General features: G+C 41.5%; 2 protein-coding genes across 4 annotated transcripts; both read left to right on the top strand.

Moving 5' to 3' along the window:
• Positions 1 to 528: 528 nt before the first annotated feature.
• Positions 529 to 21236, top strand: LOC126788391 (probable WRKY transcription factor 20). Of its 3 annotated transcripts, XR_007671361.1 has the most exons (7): positions 529 to 800; positions 2136 to 2282; positions 2753 to 3317; positions 3399 to 3564; positions 3709 to 3867; positions 4649 to 5256; positions 21133 to 21236. XR_007671361.1 is itself a non-coding variant. In XM_050514379.1 (6 exons), the coding sequence occupies exons 1-6, from the start codon at positions 588 to 590 to the stop codon at positions 5121 to 5123; spliced, it is 1725 nt and encodes a 574-aa protein (XP_050370336.1). In that variant the 5' UTR covers positions 529 to 587; the 3' UTR covers positions 5124 to 5428. The 3 variants fall into 3 exon arrangements, 2 of the variants coding, with proteins under 2 accessions (XP_050370336.1, XP_050370337.1); XM_050514379.1 differs by lacking the exon at positions 21133 to 21236 and having other exon boundaries at positions 4649 to 5428; XM_050514380.1 differs by lacking the exons at positions 529 to 800; positions 21133 to 21236 and adding an exon at positions 1637 to 1719 and having other exon boundaries at positions 4649 to 5428.
• On the top strand, positions 11143 to 12337 carry LOC126787154 (uncharacterized). Its single transcript, XM_050513079.1, has 2 exons — positions 11143 to 11425; positions 11646 to 12337. Exons 1-2 carry the CDS (start codon positions 11143 to 11145, stop codon positions 12335 to 12337), a joined length of 975 nt encoding a protein of 324 aa, XP_050369036.1.
• Positions 21237 to 21914: the final 678 nt, after the last annotated feature.

Consider the following 21914-nt stretch of genomic DNA (forward strand, 5'->3'; position numbering starts at 1 on the left):
ATCTTCGTTTCCTACGAGGGTTAAAACACAAATGTAACAATGAAACAAATTACAAAATGCATCTATACACACGAATATACAAACACGATTTTTGGAGGAATTGTGTGCAAATCCTTCTCATTTGCTCTAATTTGACGCAATCTTTTATTACGTATGAGCATTAAATCAGATACAAGAAAACTATCAGAAGATGAGTCAATACACGAACAGAAGTCGAAACGACGTAGTTTTAGGCATAAAACCAACACCTGAAAAACGTCTTCGGAATTCAAAAATACACCAACGTAGAAGACTGAGTTTCAGTGGAGTCGAAACGACGTAGTTTTAGACATAAAAACGTCTTCAGAATTCAGATCCAGTGCAGCAAGTCAACCCACGTCTCTCTCCTCTCTCTTCTCTGACAAGTGACAACACCACTACCTTCCAAAACACAGCAAACAGACATCCAAATGACCATTCTACCCTTCCCTCCTCTTCCTTCATTCATTTCTAAACACAGCAAAAAAAAAAACCTAATGCCCCCCCAACACTCCCTTCACCTTTGACTCTCTCTCTCTCTCTCTTCTCCGCACCCCCACACTCCTCCGATGGACTCCACCGCACCGGACCGCCCCCCGCCTCCGTCCGACGAGCCCGATCCGTCTCCCACCGACTTCTCCGCTTCCCGCGCCGGTGGGGCCAAGTACAAGCTCATGCCGCCGGCCAAGCTCCCGATCTCGAGGTCCCCCTGCCTCACCATCCCTCCCGGACTCACTCCGACGTCCTTTCTCGAGTCGCCGGTGCTCCTCTCCAACATGAAGGTCCCGCCTCCTCTCCGACGTCGTTTTGCTGTTTCTAATTTTTGAACTCCACCCAATATAGAAAAAAACCGAAATGCTCTCTTTATTGAATCTTAGGCTCTGTTTGGCTGCTTCATAATATCGTAGTTAATTTTACTCTAGCAAGTGAAAATGTGTTTCCTTTTTTTTTTTTTTAATTTACAAATTTCTGAGTGGCCAGGTAGACTATGCTGTTAGCGGTGGGAATTTTGATGACCTAGAATTGATGTTGATTGAGCTGAATTGATGCTCCTAGTCGGAAAATTCGGGTTACTATTTCTTTTGTTTTGGTGATTTTTGTTTATGGGAATGCTGGTTTTTAAATGTGGCAGTGAGGTTTTATATGTGTGTTGATGGGACCTTTAGATTCTGATGCTTTTGTTGCTTTATTTTTCTTCTGCTTCTAGAGTAATGTATTGGACCTTAATATTGGGTGGTTTACTCTTTATGCTGGAATGGATTATTCGAAAGCAATGGCGTTTTGGAATATTGCAACTCTCCTTCAATTCGGTCGTTTTTTCGATTAGTATCGTCGGTGTTGTTTTTCACATGATGGATCTTTGTTTTTGCCGCTTTGTTGGTTGGTTTTAAGACCTTTTTGTTATGTCTTTGTTTAACGGTTGTGGTGGGATGCGAGTACTTGGAAAATATTTCTATTTTTCTTTGTTTAACGGTTCATGTGAGATGCAAGTACTTTAAAACATTTCGTTTTGTGTGTGTGTGGAATAAGGAATAAATGCGTCATCAAGGAGGAATAGGAAGTTTAGAAAGATAGTGGGTAAAGGTGACGACAACTGTCGCAATTGTCAGGTGTTTTTATGGAGGACTTGGCCCTTCATTTGTGCTGATTATAGATGATTATCCGTGTTCAAAGGATATTGCAATAGCTTCAGTAATATTGGTAAATGATTCGTGTCTTTAGCTCTTGGCTCTCTTGTAATGTTATTTTAGGAAGTCATCGTCTTTTCTACTTTTGTTATTCTAATTTGTTTTGGTGAGGGTTGAGTTTGTTAGTGGTCTAAGATAGATAGTAACATCTACTAACTGCTTATTTGAAGGTTCCCTGTGATTGTCAGAGTTTCCAGTTTTTGAACAGATATAGAACTGTGTGTCAAAGTAGTACAGATCTTTAGTTGGTCAATGTAAAGGGCTTTAATCATGCAGTAATAACTCATAGGCTTGCATCAGCTTCTCAATTTTCAATTTCTGTTGTTTTACCAAGGATTTGTTAATTTCTACTTATTCAGATTCTTTTATGAGATTTCTTTTCTGCACTTGCCACCACTGTTGATAAAATGAAAGTTTGCTGTCTTGCAGGCAGAACCTTCTCCAACTACTGGGTCCTTTCTGAATCCTAGAATGGTCTATGGTACTGCGAATTCTACTTATTCAGGGACTGTGGTTTGCTCAGATGAAAGAAATTCTGGAAGTTTCGAGTTTAAGCCCCATTCTAGACTGAATATGGTAATATGTTTATTGATGATTGATTATCCTTTTATAGCTGGAATCTCGAAATGTTATATTCCATTTATATCAAAATATTGATTAAACAGTTGTTTCATGATTAGTTGAATTTTCTGTGGCCTCTTATGCACAGTGACTTAAACTTGCAATATGCAGACATGTAATGCTATAGAACCTTAAAGTTCTATAGCTTGAGCTAAGGTCATTTAGGGTGATATCTGTACTCCTTGTGTTGTGAAGCCCTGTTTGCTTCTGTCAGTAACACTCTATTTAAGTTTTATATCACCGTGTAAAGGTGAATGCTTACAACACGAAACAATGTGCTCTAAGATGCAGAATTAAGGAATTATGTGAGAAGTTGTAAGTTAGTGCCCTTATTGAGATGGACTTCTATAGTTTCCCTCTAATTTTGTAGAGCAGAGATATCTTGATGTGAGGTTCTGTTGCCTAATGATCTTTATTTATTCTAGGTTACCACAGATTATGATGAGCAGGCTGTGCAAGTCCGAGGTCAAGGTCAAGGTCAAGGTCAAGGTCAAGGTCAAGGTCAAGGTCAGTCTCAATCACATGTGTCACCACCTTTGGTTAAAAGTGAGATGGCAGGCTCCTCAAATCAATCAGGATTATCAGCTCCTACCCATATGGTCTCTTCAAGAGCTAGTGCACCTGCTGAAGGTGATGCAGATGATACAAGTCTGAGGGGAAATCCAAATTCTGGTGTCCAAACATCACAGCTTGACCATAAAGGAAGTGGCACTTCAGTATCTTCTGATGATGGCTATAACTGGCGAAAATATGGACAAAAACATGTTAAAGGAAGTGAATTTCCTCGCAGTTATTACAAATGTACACATCCCAACTGCGAAGTGAAGAAACTGTTTGAGCGATCTCATGAGGGACATATAACAGAGATTATCTACAAGGGTACACATGATCACCCAAAGCCTCAACCTAGTCGACGATATAATACTGGTGCTATGATGAATGTCCAGGAAGAAAGATCTGACAAGGCTTTATCTTTGAGTGGCCGAGATGGTGAGCACTGAAGTAATACTCCTTAGCTCTTTATGAATGAGCTAATGCCTTCATTAATTTTCTGTTCTTTTCTGATTTTAGACAAGTCATCCAGTATGCATGGGCAAATGTCTAGTACCAATGAGCCAAGTAGTACTCCTGACCTGTCCCCTGTCAGAGGAAATGATGGTAGTGTTGAAGGAACAGGCTCACTAGCAACTAGAATACTCGATGAGGTCGATGATGATGACCCATTCTCTAAAAGGAGGTATAAAATCTCACATGTTTTATGTTTTTTTGGTTGCCGATATATTTTTTTTCTATGCGTAGGCAGGAATGTGTACCAGTGCATTCCCACTCAAAGGGTGTTTTTTCTCCCTAACTATTCAAGTGCCAAAACCTTATTGAGCAGGAGGATGGATGCTGGTGGGTTTGATGTAACACCAGTTGTTAAGCCTATCCGGGAACCACGAGTTGTTGTGCAAACTCTGAGTGAGGTTGATATCTTGGATGATGGTTACCGCTGGCGTAAATATGGACAGAAAGTTGTGAGGGGAAATCCCAATCCAAGGTATGGATGATGCGGACAGTTGATAGTTTTGGTGCTCGCTGATATTATCTGTTTCAACATGTAGCTTCAGTAGTTCCATGATGTGGTGCTACTGATTACCCCATATTTAGTGTTTCTTTTTTGTTATTTTTTTAATTATTCTTTTTTTTTCCTCTTTTTTGTCTTGTTATTACTTTTTGGTGTGAATACTTCAATACTCGGGGAACATAATAAATTTTAGTGACTATGATATCCAGTGTACAAATATATTGTATCTAAATCCCCTCATGAAAGTTGTTTTAGAAGTTAGATTTCTTTAGCGTGTTGAACTTTTTAGATGTTTTTGTAATCTCTTTCTCAACTGGATTTCAGTCATGGAATGAAGGTGTTATCAGAAACAGTCAGAGGGCATATAAGTAATAACTCCAAGTGTTCTATTAATCTCCTACTGAAATAGACTCACCACAGGATGTAAACTGTATATTGTAGGATTTAAATATTATATTCTACAGTGATAAATCTCAAGCAGGTAATTTGTATAATAATCAATATTGGATTTAATGTAACTGCTTATTTGCAGTTGGATATAATTTGTCTGGTTATCATATTTGGATTATTGATGGATTTAATTTACTTTTATGAAGTCAGTGACACCTTATCTTATGCAAGTGATTATTCATATCTAGGTACGATTTGCAGTTGCAAGTGTGATCAATCTCCCTCATCTGCATGGCTACTACTATGCTAACTGCATTTCTTCCCAATTGGTTAATGGTTTCTTATGTTCTTACATGTCATGCAGGAGCTATTACAAGTGCACAAATGCTGGATGTCCTGTTAGGAAACATGTGGAGAGGGCATCCCATGATCCGAAAGCAGTTATAACTACATATGAGGGAAAACATAATCATGATGTCCCAACCGCAAGGAATAGTAGCCATGACAGTTCGGGACCAGCAAACTTGAACGCCCCTTTGAGGATTAGAACAGAAGAAAATGACACCATAAGCCTTGATCTTGGTGTTGGAATGAGCTCTGCTACTGAGAATAGATCCAATAATCACCTGCAATTGCACTCTGAACTAGCTGAAAGACAAAGTTATCCCAATTCCAGTTTTAAGACAGTTCAAACTACCCCTGTTCAATCATACTATGGTGGTCTAAATAGTGGCATGAATCAGTATGGATCTAGAGAAAACCAAAGTGACATTCCACCTTTAAATCATTCCTCTTATCCATATCCACAGAACATGGGAAGAGTACTAACAGGTCCGTAGGATTGCTTAAGATTATGGCAGGAAAAAATAAGCTGCTTTCCCCCTTCTTTTTGGATGGGCAATGTTCAAAAAGGGCATCTCAATTGAAAGTTCGTATTGTTCTTCTCTGTCTATTCCAAAGATGTGGTATTAGGTGCCTGCTTGTGAAATGACTACCCTCTTCCAGGGATTGAATGTGCAACATTAACTTGTAAGGGAATACCATGTACATATAGGAATTGATACTGGGATTATATTGAGTCTCTAACTGCCTATTGTAATTCAGATGCTAAAATTAAATTTATATGAAAATTTTGTTTCATCTAGCCTTTGTTGAGGTGGTGATACTGAATAGAGTACTATTTGTTATCTAGCTTTGTAAGCTAAATGCATAACTTACTGGAGTTACTGCTGCTGCTTTTTAGACTTGATAACTTGTTGTACCTTGTGAATTTTATTACACCCACACCTTATTGTTTTGCTCTGCGTCGAGTGAATCTTATCGCTAAAATACATGAGGCTGCTGCATCTTACTAATTGGGTATGAAATTTGTGTCAAATACTCAAATGATGGAAGGTCTAAATTTAACAAGTGCATTTGCATGTTGAATGATGAGGGTTTAAGCTCTATCATCTCCATTGTCTGAATGTCATGGTCCCAGAATTGGGGGACCAATGAGACCCTGTGTGGTCAAGTGGTCATCACATCTTGCAGTCTAGAAGAGTTGGGAAGTGTCCTCATAGATTAAAATGAGACCCTTCTTCCTTCCCTGTGATTTGAGCTTTAATTGTCGTTCCTTTTGTAAGGAGACGATGACAAACTGTTCATTTTTTTGCCTTTTACGAAGCTAGTGTGTCCTTTTTTTTTTTGGTAAAGAAACTTGTGTTGCTGCCAGTGAAGCAACTTGGGAAGCCAACTCCCTCAGAAAATATGAGGTTCTTTCATTTTCTCATACTCGCAGATAGCACAAAAAGTTTATCTATTTACTGCACGCGCATATTTTAAGCCTATCATTCAACCTTACATATAAGAGTCACCGAATTTCTTGACGAGATTGGGTGGTAGTAATCTTACTTTAAAGGAGATGAGATTGGAAGTACTGGACAGTGGACGTTATTATTCTCCAAAAAGTTCAAGGTATCAAGGAAGTAAACAATGGACGCTAAACATATAAAGATATAAATCATATAATGATACTATGTTAGACCATCACCCTAGTTTAGACCATGATAGTTTCATTCCCAAATCCCAGCTATTGTACCCAAAAAGCTTAAACGATCAGTAAGTAAACAAGGAACACATATCAAGCCGATACAACCTATCAGACCGAAAAAATGCTGATGCAACCTAGAGTTCAAACTTTATTAGTAGAACCTCATTGCATGATTCACATAACAGATCAAAGAAGAACAAGTGAATCTGCATGCTCTTGCCTAAATTAGATTTTCTTCTGTAACATGTGGATCTACTACTTATTCCTAAAAATAATATTGGAAGAAACTAGAAGAGGGTTCGTGACAATTGGGTTGTTTGTAACTTTGTTTCTCTGGTTTCTTGGTCTATTGTGGAACAGGACCCTGCGTTGACAGTATCCAAATGCCTTTTGTATAAATTATACACAACTTGTTAGGGTTTTACCCCTAAGCTAGAGAGACTACAGCTAAAGAAATAGAAAAGAAATAAAATAAACTTCAATATTTTCTTCGATAACTTGAAATGAGGATACAACAGATTATATATAGACTCTATTGACCGGTCATGTGCCTAGCACGTGGCTAAATAACACTAGAATCATAACAATTCATCCCCCTTTGGCAAAACTTGACCTCAAGTTTTAATTTCAGAATCAAAGTGGCACACAGAAGCTTGTCTTGCAGCTACAAGAGTTCTATACCAAGCAGTAAACACAAAGAAGAGGTAAGTCTTGAAAGCATCAATATTGAAGTCCAAATAATACTGACAATAGTCTTGACCCCTTCCACAACCAGTCAACCTGCAAATGCGAAACACCATCCCATAAACTCTGAGTTCAAACCACTTGCAAGCCAGCTTATTATCTCCAGAAGTGATCATCAATACATCTTCAGAAATGCAGACACATATAGCAGTTTTGAAAGTAGTTGTTACTGAGCTTTCCCGATAAACAAATACATGCAAGCTTACATTAGGTGCAAGAGATGAAACTTCCATTGCAGACTCATGTTGCTCCATCTCAGTGTAATGTTCATTCGGGAGATAACAAGATAGTAAGGTACTCCATGGTGTCTCATATAAGCATGAGATGAGAAAGATGTTATCCCACAATTGCCAACCACTTTTTGTATCCTCAGCCTTGACACAAGCTGCCAGCACATTGACATCCCAAAAGATTGCACTAACTTCAGTGATACTAGCAAAATTCTTCTCATATACACTCCTTCTGCCTTCAAAATATGCAATAGCTTCAGCAACATTGTTATGAAAATTTGTAGCATCTGTGCATATCGTCAGGCCAATGTTTTTGCTAGCTCTATCAATTTGCTCAATATATGTGATCACATGCCACAGTACGACAACCTGTAAGCAACCAAAAATCAGGTTATGTAGGTCGTGATGCTCTTCCCTTCCATCAAATGAAAGTTTGTGGCCCTTTAGAGTCCACCCATGATCATTGTTGCCCCTGTAAACCTCAAATACACACTGAGCCAAAACTGAAGCAATGATAGTCTTCACATATTGAACTGATATTAACAGAGCACCCAGAAGCGTCAGAAAGGTACAAAATGAGGCACCAAGAGCATAATGTACGTTGACTGGCGAGGAAGTTGTCGTTTCATCAAAATCAATAACACTTGTCTCGTCATGTAGCAGGGTAATTTGAGTGGTAGCTCTCTGAGCAATGTCTGCAGCAATATGTAGTACCCATTTGTTCACAAACATAGTACCCTCAAGACCAAACAAAATGTATGTGAACCAAGCTATTATGGAATAATTGGAGATTTCATATGCCAAGTAACTGAAGCTTCTGTGCCAGACTTTAACCACCCACAAGGAGTACAAGATCATGGGAAAAGGTAGATCACATGTCGTTCTATCAATAGACAAATAAGATGAAGCCATCATGTCCAGATTCAACGGAGAAAGATCAATATCATCCTCTGTAGACACATACTGGCTTGTTTCCATGTTGCTCACAGTATCTTCAACTAACTCTGAGGAGTAGTAAGAAACATAAATCTGAAGAAGTCCCTTAACCAAAAGATGCTTCTCTGTATCCTCCAAAGTGGGTTGTATTAGCAAGGGCAGAATGTTGAACAAGAGCTCAACACCAAAGTCACAAGCTTTACAGGAGTTGTTACAATGCACTTGTAGGATAATTAAGAGGTCAAAAGCCAAATTATGGTGCAACCCGACTATTTTTATCACAACAAGAGTGTGCATTTGAACATCTGAACATGGATTAGCAATGTACCACATTGAAGACAGATGACCACTACGATCATGAACAACAATAATGCTCATATACTTCTCAATTGACAGCCTGGTATACTTGTTATCGTGGAGGTTCATATAAGATAACGGGCTCGGGCAATGTGTTCTACTGATTCTACTTGTTCCTTGGCAGATGGGTCCTTGAACATGAGCAGGGAGCCATGTGCTTGAGAAGTCCATAACATCCTCTACTCCAATGACAACCTTCTGTTCAATTTTTGGCACCCTTATTTCATCAATAGCCTTTTCATTAGTAATATCAGGGCCAATACCTAAGTAGCGCTCTTCCTTCTCAAAAACCAATTTGGTGAGCAGAGTTGATTTAGCAGTTTTCACGAAAACCAGATAAGTGATTCTAACACCATCAATCAATAATATGCTCGAATCTTTTAAAGAGAATGGCTTAAATCCCTTGCGTACCTCTTCAACATCATTCACAAGAAGCTTCACATGTACAGGATGAGACAAGATAACCACATTCTCATAACCATTTGCCTCCCAATTATACTCCAAACTAGACCAATATATTATGTTATGACCACGACACACTATGACCCCATTACTATTCACCAGTAAACTTACAGATATTGTTGGAATAGGCATAATGACTTCACTTCCTGGCACCGCACTGTAATGCTGGAGCTCTTCCTTGACAGTAGACTGCAGCCCTTTTGCATTCTCTTCACTTGCAGGTTTGACATGAAATTTCAATTTCCATTTCTCCCATACTTTCTTGCTCACCATTTCAGATTTCCCAAACTGTCCTTTCTCCACAGTTACATAGCTTGGTTGCTTATCCACTGGCCTAGTGCTACCCATAATATAGATATCATCATGCACACTAACCAGCTTGGTTTCTTCATGTGAATTGCAGTCTCCAAAATCCAAAAGAGGCTTGCGCTCCAAAGTGTTAGTACTTAAGCCAATAATTTTATCTGTCAAATGATAGAAAGTTTCCATATGGTCATGAATAGCATCCATTATTTCACAACAAGTAGCAAGTCCTCCTCCTTTGTCACGAATGCTCTTAACAAAAGATTTGGACAGTCCATTCTTCTTGAACCTTAAAGCTTGAAATAGCCCTCTTGATTGTGACTTACCATTAGAAGTCGGAACTAAACCCTTGCCACGACTTGCATCACACAGCCCATTTGACTTGGGCATTCTATCAAACAGGTAGGGTGCAACAAGTTCCCTCCCTTGTTTACCAGAATTTGGTCCCTGAATATCTTGCTGAACACTAACACCATCCTCATCATCCTTATTATCCATCTTAACCTTCTCACTGTAACTCTCTCCCTTCATGTTCCTTAATTTCTCATCTATTCCATTCAAATTAACAACAAGCACAGAATCCACACCATCACAATCAATACTGAGATTAGGAATATAAGTGCTAGTATCGCTTACTGAACCAAATGACGCAGGGATGTTGTTTAACTGAACTGAAATGCTGTTCTCCAGCAAAAGAGGCCTAGTTGAGCTCCCGAATCTCATATCAGTCTTGAAATCTTGAGTGATTTGGGTGACAAGGCTTTGGAATTGGGGTTTGCGCATCAGGAGCTTGTTGTGATTCAGGTACTTGCTAGTCTTGAGAGACGCGATAGTTCCTGGCCCGCGTCTGTGTGACTTCTTCACTCCTCCCGTGGCTGCAGTGGACTCGAGAGCAACTTGTTTACAGCGAGCCTTCCATAGATGAGAGTGAATTTGTGGTTCATGTGAAGGGTTTTGTGAAATTACTGGTTGTGGTGGTGGTGATGTCAATTTAGAGGTTTGCTCCAATCGGGATTGCTCAAGTATCTGCATAGCATTTTGCATCTTCGACTCGAACGACGCCAGGGATTTCTCCAGTGCACGGCTCAAAGCAAGTTGAAACGCTGCTTCCTTTTCTCTTGCAATTCGTAGCCTCTCTTCTTCCTCCAATAAGAGTCTCATCCTTAAATCACTTGGATCTGGTGGACGCGGCGGTGGTGATGAGTGTGACAGAGGATTAGGATTTGGCAGTAATGGCGGAGGATAAGGATTCATCGGGAAAATTGGTTGATACCACTGTTGCAGCTGCGGTGGGTACCCGAGATCAATGCCATACGGCAGAGATGGATACCACTGTTGCGGCGGCGCCGGGTACCAAGGATAAACGCCATACGGCGGAGACACCGGTTGCCCAGCCCCCAGATTCATGGCTCTGGATACCACTTGTTAGGGTTTTACCCCTAAGCTAGAGAGACTACAGCTAAAGAAATAGAAAAGAAATAAAATAAACTTCAATATTTTCTTCGATAACTTGAAATGAGGATACAACAGATTATATATAGACTCTATTGACCGGTCATGTGCCTAGCACGTGGCTAAATAACACTAGAATCATAACACAAATACATAAGTGCTTACATTCTCTTTACTTAGGTAACGTCAGAAATCACTTATTCCATAGGTACGGATCGTATATTGTGACTAACAAAACGATCTTATACTGTGACAGTAACAAATATATCTTGTGACAATAGGGAGCTCGTGGGAATTCAATGCCTTTGTTTGGTTTCAAAACTTTGGATGCTTAAATTTGCAATGCAAGGAGAAAGTGTGGAATTCACACAGAAAGTTAACTCTCTCAGTCTCACTCACTCAGAGGTCTTCAACAAAGAGATGCATGCAATGTGGGTTTCATTGACGGAAAATATCAAGTGTGGAACCAAGCTTTCAGATGTTGTTGGCCTGCGAGAAAGATGTGACAGAAGTAGGAACTCCGGGGAAGCGAGTTCGGATGGTGAACTTGTACTTGCTCATGGGAAAGATACCCCATTCCGGGAACTGATGTACCATCCAAGCTACACACAGGCACAGCTCTTTGGTAAATGTCTTGCTCTCATTTTTGCTTATTTAGAGGGTTTTTGAGTCGAGATTGCATAGCTGCACAACTACTATATAAGTCTAGTTTGAGTAGACAGACTCGTAATGCTCCATATTGTGAAATAAGATGCTGTATAAAGAGAGACGATCTGACATTTAAGACATTGTTAAGAAACTCCTCCAAGATGGTGAAGTTGAGATATTAATTTTGTAGTTTACAGCCAGCTATCTGGACAGTTCCTCTAAAACTATCTTTATATTTGCCAAATGGTATGAACTAGAGTTTGTGAACCTAAATTTTCATCTTGTCTTCCTACCAGAGCTAAGCAGTGGAGACCCTTCAAGGGATATCATTGAGATGATTGTTCGAAAAGCATCAATGAATCCTTCAAAGCCATCAGGCAAGATCAAAACTGTCTTGAGGGTGAAGAACTCCGTAGAAACACTTGAAATGTTTGAGAAGTACAGAGAGAAGGTAAAGAAGGTGGCCAAAGAGAGATGCATGAGGCACCCAAGAATCACAGTGGATGGAAATGAGCTTATGAGATTCTATTGCACAACAATGGCCTGTTGCAATGTAGAGTCAAGGAGAGTCCCTGAGCTTTGTAATGGTCCAACTTGTCGAGTGTGCAGATTAATTCATTCGAGCTTTGACACGGAATATGTATTGGAGAATGGTATTCAATTGAGTACAAGTAGTGAAAACACCATTGCAGTTACAAGGGCAAGCAAGGCAAAGAGGGCAGTAATAGTTTGCAGGACAATTGCAGGGAGCATTGTTAATGTGGATGACCAGGAATATGACGAGTCTGAATCAATTGGAAACCGAAATTTGCATTCTACCACCACAGAATATCTACTAGTGCAGAATCCCAGTGCAGTACTTCCCTGTTTTGTTATAGTTTTTAACTGATATGGTCGAATTTTATGTGTGTATCACTAATTTGTAAGAATAATCTATTACGTACCACTGTGCTAATCTCATGTGTATTTTTATTTTTTAGTGTCAACTTTATATGAATATGCAATCATCTGTTAAACAATAGTCTTAGTTTTTGGTAAACAATTATCAGATTCTTTATGGATAATGAGTACGTATTACTAATGAAGCATAATCATACAACATACTACTGCTATCACTAATCTTACAATATACTACTGCTATCACTATAGATGATATCTTATGCTCTTAGCCGACTGAAGCAGAAGACTGACTAATAAGAGAGAGGTTCCTAGACCAATAAAATCATAAGCAAATAGCTGTTGGTCTTACCTCCATGCACATGAGGCAACAAGAGCTTGATTATTCCAGCCGAGATATAAGGCTCCAACCCCTTCACAAGCTATACTTCTCAGAATAGCTCTGCAGTAGGGTCTTGATAGTGGCATTTTATTATGGTGCTAAGTGGGTAAGGTGAAAATAACCCTGCCATGATAGATCGTGACCTCCACTTACTGAGAAGTTCAGTGCGTTCTACTCTTTCAACCCCTTCACAAGCTATAATGTTGACAATTTCTCGCGCCAGACAGTGCTGCTCAACATTGATCTGCAAAGAAGGTAACAAACAATTGGTGATGTCAAGATGCAATGCAAAAAAGAAATGAATTGTTAAGAATAGATATTAAGGCAGTATTTATGTGGGATATATACCAGGGTCATGGATCTAAATCTAGTGCACATAATTTTAGGTACTCGAGATGAGGAATTTGTAAATTTGTACAGGAATCAACCCGAAAAGTTTGATTAATCCAAAGAATCTCTATCTCTGCCCAAACTCCAAACATTGCAACATACTCATGATTTAGAGGATACAGAAAAATTCTGACAAGGTTAGACTCAGTATCCTAAAGCTCACACCACACCAGCAAACACAGGTTGAACAAAAACAATTGAAAATCTCCTGAAAACTTCAAATCAAAAGGGCTTCTACTCATCAAGACTAAAACCCCAATCTGCATCCACCTCCAAAACACATATAATAGTCTACCTAGCTCCAAAGACAGACATTAATCCCAAAGACGGCAGATTCAAAGCAAGCAAATTTAACACCATGTTATCACAAAGCACATTCATTTCATATCAAAGGATCCCACATCTTGATCACATAATAAAACAAACAAGAAGAAACATATACAGGTGCATCAAACATACTAACCAAGAATCTTACTTTAAAGAAAGACTTGCAAGGAATTCAGTGGAAAGAGAATAAAGAATCCCAGTTTCAACATCGTGTACAGATATACTGTATTGTGAAGCAAAGCATCTTACTTACTTGAAAGTTATTTGCTCACAAACCCAGATGGGTGCACTCTGAACTAGCTGAAAGACAGTTATCCCAGTTCCAGTTTGAAACTACCCCTCTTTGGTCGGTAGGATTGCTTAGTGTCACATCCCGCCAACTTAAGCTAAATTTTACCTTGAGCATTCTAGACGGATCCGGAATATGGCGGAACACTTTGGAAGATCATAGAAGATCCTAGAAGGCATTAGAAGTCTCAAGAAGCCTTGGGATATTTCCGGACATCTCTAGAACATTGGAGAGGCTAGGTGAACTAGACCACTCAAGAATACTCTAGAACACTCAAGGTTCATCTTAGAGTTATGTAGAATTGTATAGAACTCTCTAGAGTCATCTACATTGTACATAGTCCTAGAAATCTCTAGAACTAGCCAAGTATGATGAGGAGGCCTATAAATAGCAAAGCACCCCTCTCATTTCATCCATCAAGCAATCAAGCAAGAAACAAGCTATCAAGCATACTTGTAAGTTCTTTCTTGTTCAATATAAGTTCTCTTTCAAGATATTCTTCTTTGCCTTTCAATTGTTCTAGCAGGACGTTTGCAAGAGTAAGGCTGACTTAGCATAAGAGAGTTGCTAAGGCCGCACGAGTTGCATAGCGAAAGAAGTAAGCTCGTGACAGTTGGTATCAGAGCCGAAGTTCGATCAAGAGGCTAGCTCGACACAATGGCAAAGAATGGCAATCCTGTTGGTAGTGGTTCCGACGACACGCAAGAGAAGGGTTATGAAGAACTTGTCAACCCGACGGTTCCAAAGAAGGAACGAGTGAAGGACATGTTAGCTGCAATCGACTCACGCCTAGCTCAAGTGGAAGAGAGCGTGAGTGGCATGGGAGCCCAGGTGGAAGACTTGGAGGCGGAGGACGCCGCAATCCACACTGTGATCAAGGGCATGATGCTCAAGCTAGAGGAGTCCTTGCGGGGCGAGATAGACAAGGTTCGCGAGGAGTTCATGGGGGAACTCGCCCGGATGCGTGAAGTGCAAGAGAGGGAACACAATAGCATGCTTGCACGCATGGAGGAGATGCAGGCAGATTCTGCACGCATGGAGGCAATGCAGGCAGATCTTGCCCTATGCAAGCGCGCACTAGCCGCGGGGGCTAGCACCAGCAGCAGCGTAGAAGCCAAGCGGATCGAGGTGCCAAAGCCAAAGAGCTTCGGAGGCATGCGCAACGCTCGAGAAGTAGACAACTTCTTATGGGGGCTAGATCAATATTTTGAGGCCGTAGGCATCATGGAGGAGGACCAAGATAAAGACCGCGACTCTTTATCTCACCGACACCGCCATGTTGTGGTGGAGGAGAAGGCGAGGAGATGTCGAAAGAGGTATGTGCACCATCTCTACCTTTGATGACTTTGTTAAAGAGCTCAAGAAGCAATTTTATCCCGAGAATGCCGAGGATGAGGCAAGAGCTCGCTTGCGAAGGCTCAAGCACACCGGGCCTATTAGTGATTACATTAGAGAATTCACTAACTTGGTGCTTGAGATTCCCGACCTATCCGACAAAGATGCTCTCTTCAATTTCATGGATGGTCTCCAATCATGGGCCAAGACGGAACTTAGGCGACGTGGAGTGCAAGACCTTGCTACCGCCATAGCCGTGGCCGAAGGCTTAGTTGATTTCTCAAGTCCAAGAGAGTCCACCAAGCCAAAGGAGAAGAAGAGCAACTATGCCAAAGGTGGGGGAGACAAAATCCAACACAAGGAGGAGCCCCGCCGTGAGAGCTACTCGGCAAGGTTGAAGGATAAAGGCAAGTCAAGGGACATGCGGAGCTCGGACAAGCCAAACGACAACAAGTGCTTCCTATGCGATGGTCCGCATTGGGCTAGGCATTGCCCACAAAGGAGAGCACTAAGCGCGCTCTTAGGAAGTCATCAAGGAGAGAGTGAAGCCGAGGGTGGCAATGGAGGTGCACACTTGGGGTCTTTGCAGGTGCTTAATGCAATCCGCTCTATACCCAAGGTCCAAGCCAAAGGTTTACTCTTCACAGACATCACCATAGGTGGGAAGCCAACAACGGCAATGCTCGACACGGGGGCAACCCACAACTTCATTTCCATTGAGGAGGCACGCAGGCTAGGACTAAAGGTAAGCAATGGAGGGGGCTCCATCAAGGCGGTTAACTCACCTGCCCGCCCCATACAAGGAGTAGCTCGAGGAGTCAAGACAAGCGTGGGAGCTTAGTCTGGGAGCCTCGACTTCTCGATAGTACCGATGGATGACTACAAGGTAGTCTTGGGGTTGGATTTCCATGATCAAGTCAAGGCATTCCCGGTGCCATTCGCCAATAGCTTATGCATTATGGATGGCGAGAGGTCGTGTGTAGTGCCAACAACCCGAGGAGCAAAGCAAGACATTAAGGTCTTGTCGGCATTGTAATTCAAGAAAGGCATCAAGAGGGAAGAGAAAAGCTACTTGGCCATCCTTAATGAGTTTGATGATGAGGAGCCAAGGCCACAAGATGACATGCCCAAGGCGGTAGCAGCAGTTCTTGAAGAGTTCAAGGATGTATCGCCCACGGAGCTGCCCAAGAGACTACCCCCAAGGAGAGAGATCGACCATGAGATAGAGTTGGAACCAGGGACAAAACCACCTGTCATGGGCGCATACCGCATGGCGCCTCCCGAGTTAGCGGAGCTAAGGAGGTAATTGAAGGAACTTTTGGACGCGGGGTTCATTAGACCTTCGAAAGCCCCATTCGGTGCCCCGGTCTTATTCCAAAACAAGAAGGACGGATCTCTACGTATGTGCATCGACTATAGGGCGCTCAACAAGATCACGGTAAAGAACAAGTACCCTATCCCTCTCATTGCCGATCTCTTTGATCAATTGGGTCATGCACGCTACTTCTCAAAGTTAGACCTTCGTTCGGGGTACTACCAAGTGCGCATTGCGGAAGGAGATGAGCCGAAGACCGCATGCATCACAAGGTACAGTTCTTATGAATTTTTGGTCATGCCATTTGGTCTAACTAATGCACCGGCGACATTTTGTACCTTGATGAACAAATTATTCCACCCCTACCTTGATCGGTTCGTAGTCGTCTACTTGGATGACATAGTGGTGTATAGCAAAACCATGCAGGAGCATGTGGAGCACTTGCGGGAAGTGCTTAAGGTTTTGAGGGAAAACCAACTATACATCAAGATGGAGAAATGCTCATTCGCTAAGCCGGAGGTGTCGTTCTTGGGGCACAAGATCAAGGACGGCAAGCTTATGATGGAGGATTGCAAGGTGCATTCCATCCAAGAATGGGAGCCACCCACCAAGGTACACGACTTAAGATCTTTTCTTGGGCTAGTTAACTATTATCGCCGCTTTATCAAGGGATACTCGGCGAGGGCTGCACCATTAACCGACCTTCTCAAGAAGAACAAGGCATGAGAATGGACAATGGAGTGTCAAGAAGCCTTTGAAGACTTGAAGAAGGCAATATGCGAGGAGCCCGTACTTAGCCTACCGGATCACTCCAAGCCATACGAAGTGCACACCGATGCTTCCGACTTTGCCATCGGTGGAGTTCTCATGCAAGAAGGGCATCCAATTGCCTATGAGAGTCGGAAGCTTAATGACACGGAGCGGCGCTACACCGTGCAAGAGAAGGAGATGACTGCCATCATTCATTGCCTTCGAGTGTGGCGACATTACTTGCTTGGGACAAAGTTTGTGATCATGACCGACAATGTAGCAACAAGCTACTTCCAAACTCAAAAGAAGCTAAGTCTAAAGCAAGCAAGGTGGCAAGACTTCTTGGCGGAGTTTGACTACACCATGGAGTACAAGCCCGGGAAGGCGAACGTGGTAGCGGATGCACTAAGCCGCAAGGCGAAGTTTGGAAGCATCTCTCAAATCACTAGCCCATTTCTAAGCAAGATCAAGGAGGGACTAAGGGTAGACCCTCAAGCACAAAGTCTCATTACCTTAGTAAAGGAAGGCAAAACTCGGAGGTTTTGGCTAAACGACGACCTTCTCTACACGAGAGGCCGCCGCATCTACGTACCGAAGTGGGGGAGCTTACGAAGGGAGCTAACCAAGGAATGCCATGATTCTAAATGGACTGACCACCCAGGTATGAAAAGCACACTTGCCTTGTTAAAGTCCATGTATTATTGGCCTAGGATGCGAGAGGGGGTCGAGGAGTATGTGCGGACATGTCTAGTTTTCCAACAAGACAAGGTAGTCCAGCAGCAGCCGGGAGGCTTGCTAGACCCCTTACCCATACCGGAGAGACCATGGGAGAGTGTCTCTATGGACTTCATCACTTGCCTGCCGAAGTCCAAGCAGTTTGGGAGCATCATAGTGGTAGTGGACAGATTCAGCAAGTATGCAACATTCATGGCCGCATCAGCCGACTGCACTGCGGAGGAGACAGCAAGGCTATTCCTACGCAATGTAGTCAATCTTTGGGGAGTTCCAAAGAACATTGTCAGCGATAGAGACCCGCGCTTCACGGGGAGATTTTGGACGGAACTGTTCAAGATGTTGGGGTCAGACTTGAACTTTTCAACAAGCTTCCATCCACAAAGCGACGGTCAAACGAAGCGCGTCAATGCTCTCTTGGAGCTATACTTACGGCACTACGTGAGTGCCAATCAAAAGGATTGGGCCAAGCTTCTAGATGTGGCGCAGTTTTCCTACAACTTGCAGCAAAGTGAGGCCACCAACAAGAGTCCTTTTGAGATCGTTTTGGGACAGCAGCCTACTACCCCTCTATCCCTTGCCACTCACTATGAAGGGAAGAGTCCAGCCGCATTCAAGTTCGCCAAGTCATGGCATGAGCAAGCGGAGTTAGCTCGAGCGGCGTTGCACAAGGCTGCCAAGAGGATGAAGAAGTGGGCGGACAAGAAGAGGAGGCATGTCGAGTTCAAGGAAGGCGACCTTGTACTTGTGAAACTCTTGCCGCAGCAATTCAAGGCCTTTAGAAAGGTGCACAAGGGCTTGATCCGCAGATATGAAGGGTCGTTTGAAGTTATCAAGCGCATAGGCAAAGTTTCATACAAGCTCAACCTCCCGCCCAAGTTAAAGATATATCCGGTCTTCCACGTGAGTATGTTGAAGTCCTACAATGAGGACGAGGAAGACCCATCGAGAGGAATATCGCATCGGGCACCTACGGCGGTAATCACCAACTTTGACAAGGAAGTTGATGAAGTACTCGCAGATCGGGTCATTCGACGCCGAGGCGTGCCAAGTTACAAAGAGTACCTCATCAAGTGGAGAGGTCTGCCCGATACGGAAGCAAGCTGGGAGTCTGAGGATACGCTTTGGCAGTTCAAGGACAAGATCCAGCAATACAGCGAGGCGCGATGAGGACATCGCGAGATTTGGTGAGGGAGAATGTCACATCCCGCCGACTTAAGCCAAATTTTACCTTGAACATTCTAGACGGATCCGGAATATGGCGGAACACTTTGGAAGATCATAGAAGATCCTAGAAGGTGTTAGAAGTCTCAAGAAGCCTTGGGATATTTCCGGACATCTCTAGAACCTTGGAGAGGATAGGTGAACTAGACCACTCAAGAATACTCTAGAACACTCAAGGTTCATCTTAGAGTTATGTAGAATTGTATAGAACTCTCTAGAGTCATCTACATTGTACATAGTCCTAGAAATCTCTAGAACTAGCCAAGTAGGATGAAGAGGCCTATAAATAGCAAGGCACCCCTCTCATTTCATCCATCAAGCAATCAAGCAAGAAGCAAGCTATCAAGCATACTTGTAAGTTCTTTCTTGTTCAATATAAGTTCTCTTTCAAGATATTCTTCTTTGCATTTCAATTGTTCTAGCAGGGCGTTTGTAAGAGTAAGGCTGACTTAGCATAAGGGAGTTGCTAAGGCCGCACGAGTTGCATAGCGAAAGAAGTAAGCTCGTGACATTAGGCTGAGTTTGTTTCCTTCCCAAACTGATTCTCCAGAGTTTCCACATACATGAGATATTGCCCTTTAATTTCCCTTCTCGGTCTCCCATTTAATTTTTGACACTTAGCAATCTCTGTCTAATCAGCTTAACATGTCGTTAGTCTCTGACTCTCTGTAAATCTTCGTTAACCCCTTACTCAACCCTAGTCTAACTAATCTTTAATATAAAATCATAAATTTATATTTACAAAAACTGTGGAAATTCCCAACCGTCAGCCTAAATACCGAAACCAACGATTCTCTCATCATCGAAAAAAACGATTCTTCTTCTTCTTAAGTCGTCTGAAACTCCCTCCCTCTTCTTTATCCAACTCTTCATTACAGATCTTTACAAGAATGAAGGATGAAGTCAATTGTTCCACCTAAACTCTAACACCTTCAGTCGACGTGATAGTCAGTACGTGGTCTTCCGAATTTTTTTCTAGAAGAATTGATCGTCATGTTTTCAGTTTGACTATACAAGAACGAAGTATATAATCTAGCCTAACTTTTGAAATGGAATCTTCCTTGTTCATATATAATTTAGAGAGCGAGATGAGATGTCATACAAAAAGATTATTTATTTTGCACTTTCTTCCTCTCTAGTCAGTAATTATAGTATTTAAGCACGTATCAGACCTCGGCCTTCTTTTTAGAATGCTAATTTTGTTGTGTTAAGTTTTGATAATAAGAAATATGCATTTGTTCGATCTGTGTATCAAACCAGGTGGAATTTGACAGCAAGGGAAATTAACATGAATAAGGTTATTAAGGTCAAGTACTTGACTTCAATGGGGGACAGTAGCTTGAAACAGGTATGTCTGCATTTCGTGGATATTAGGAAGCTGGTTCAAGAAACAATACACAAAACAGGAGACGAGCTTCAAGGTTTATGCAATGGCGGGCTAATAGGATATCATGAGTATAGAGATACAGAAGGTGTTAGTCTTGCATCAGTGGAGGTCATTGCTGGTGATGAGTGGTGACCAGTGTACATAATAATTCGTTGTCGATATGTAGGAACATACTTTAGAATTTCTATGTGTTAGATATGCTTGCGCTTATTCTTTGTAGTGAGCAGGAGATTGAAAGAGTTAAAATCTTTTTCCTCAATTTTGTGTTTCAATTTTTGCTGATATGGTACTTTGTTGAAGTAGATAGTTGCTTCAGTTTGCACTAGCTACTTGATTTATAACTCTTCAGTTTCTGTACTTCTGGTTTAGAAAGTTCTTGTGTCACTATTAATTAAACGAAACATTTAGCCATCTATATTCTCTTAGCTTATTGTGAGCTGTTTGGTAAATATTGTGTTCTTTGTAGCATTGAAAATACTTGTGTCCCATGGGTTTCATTCCGTCAAACAAACACTGCCTCATGAGTCATGAATAAGATTTAAGGCAGGAAAAAATAAGCTGCTTTCCCGATGGATGGGCAATTTTCAGAAAGGAAATCTCAATTTTCAGAAAGATCTTATTGTTCTTCTCTGTCTATTCCAAAGATGTGGTATTAGGTGCCTGCTTGTGAAATGACTACCCTCTTCCAGGTAATGAATGTGCAACATTAACTTGTAAGGGAATACCATGTACATATAGGAATTGATACTGAGATTATTATTGAGTCTCTGACTACCAATTGTAATTCAGATGCTGAAAATTAAATTTATATGAAAATTTTGTTTCATATAGCCTTTGTCGAGGTGGTGATACTAAGTAGAGTACCTTTTGTTATCTAGCTTTGTAAGCTACATGCATTACTTACTGCTGCCGCTGCTTTGTAGACTTGAGAACTTATACCTTGTGAATCCTATTACACCCTTTTTTTAGGCGTCGAGTGAATCTTATTGCTAAGATGCATGTTGAGTGATGAGGGTTTAAGGTCTATCATCTCCATTGTCTGCATATCATGGTCCCAGAATTGGGAGATCAATGTAGACCCAGTGTGGTCAAGTGGTTATCACATCTTACAGTCTAGAAGAGTTGGGAACTGTCCTCATAGATTAAAATGAGACCCTTCTTCCTTCCCTGTGATTTGAGCTTTAATTGTCGTTCCTTTTGTAAGGAGGCAATGACAAAATGTTCATTGTTTTGCCTTTTTAGGGAAAGCTAATGCGTCCTCTTTTTTTGGTAAAAAAACTTGTTTTGGTGCCTGTGAAACAACTTGGGAAGCCAACTCCCACAGAAAATATGAGGTTCTTCATTTTCTCATACTTGCAGATAGGCAGATAGCACAAAGTTTATCTATTCAGTCTACTGTACAGGCACACTACAAGCCTATCACTCAACCTTAATTATA

The sequence above is a fragment of the Argentina anserina genome, chromosome 3 (genome assembly GCF_933775445.1).
Source record: "Argentina anserina chromosome 3, drPotAnse1.1, whole genome shotgun sequence".
In the NCBI taxonomy this organism is placed as follows: Eukaryota; Viridiplantae; Streptophyta; class Magnoliopsida; order Rosales; family Rosaceae; genus Argentina; species Argentina anserina.

Coding starts and splice junctions, on each gene's coding strand:
- LOC126787154 (XM_050513079.1), top strand. CDS start 11,143: ATGCAAGGAGAAAGTGTGGAATTCACACAGAAAGTTAACTCTCTCAGT. Junction 11,426..11,645: donor CACACAGGCACAGCTCTTTG/GTAAATGTCTTG, acceptor TGTAGTTTACAG/CCAGCTATCTGGACAGTTCC.
- LOC126788391 (XM_050514379.1), top strand. CDS start 588: ATGGACTCCACCGCACCGGACCGCCCCCCGCCTCCGTCCGACGAGCCC. Junction 801..2,135: donor TGCTCCTCTCCAACATGAAG/GTCCCGCCTCCT, acceptor GCTGTCTTGCAG/GCAGAACCTTCTCCAACTAC. Junction 3,318..3,398: donor ATCTTTGAGTGGCCGAGATG/GTGAGCACTGAA, acceptor TTCTGATTTTAG/ACAAGTCATCCAGTATGCAT.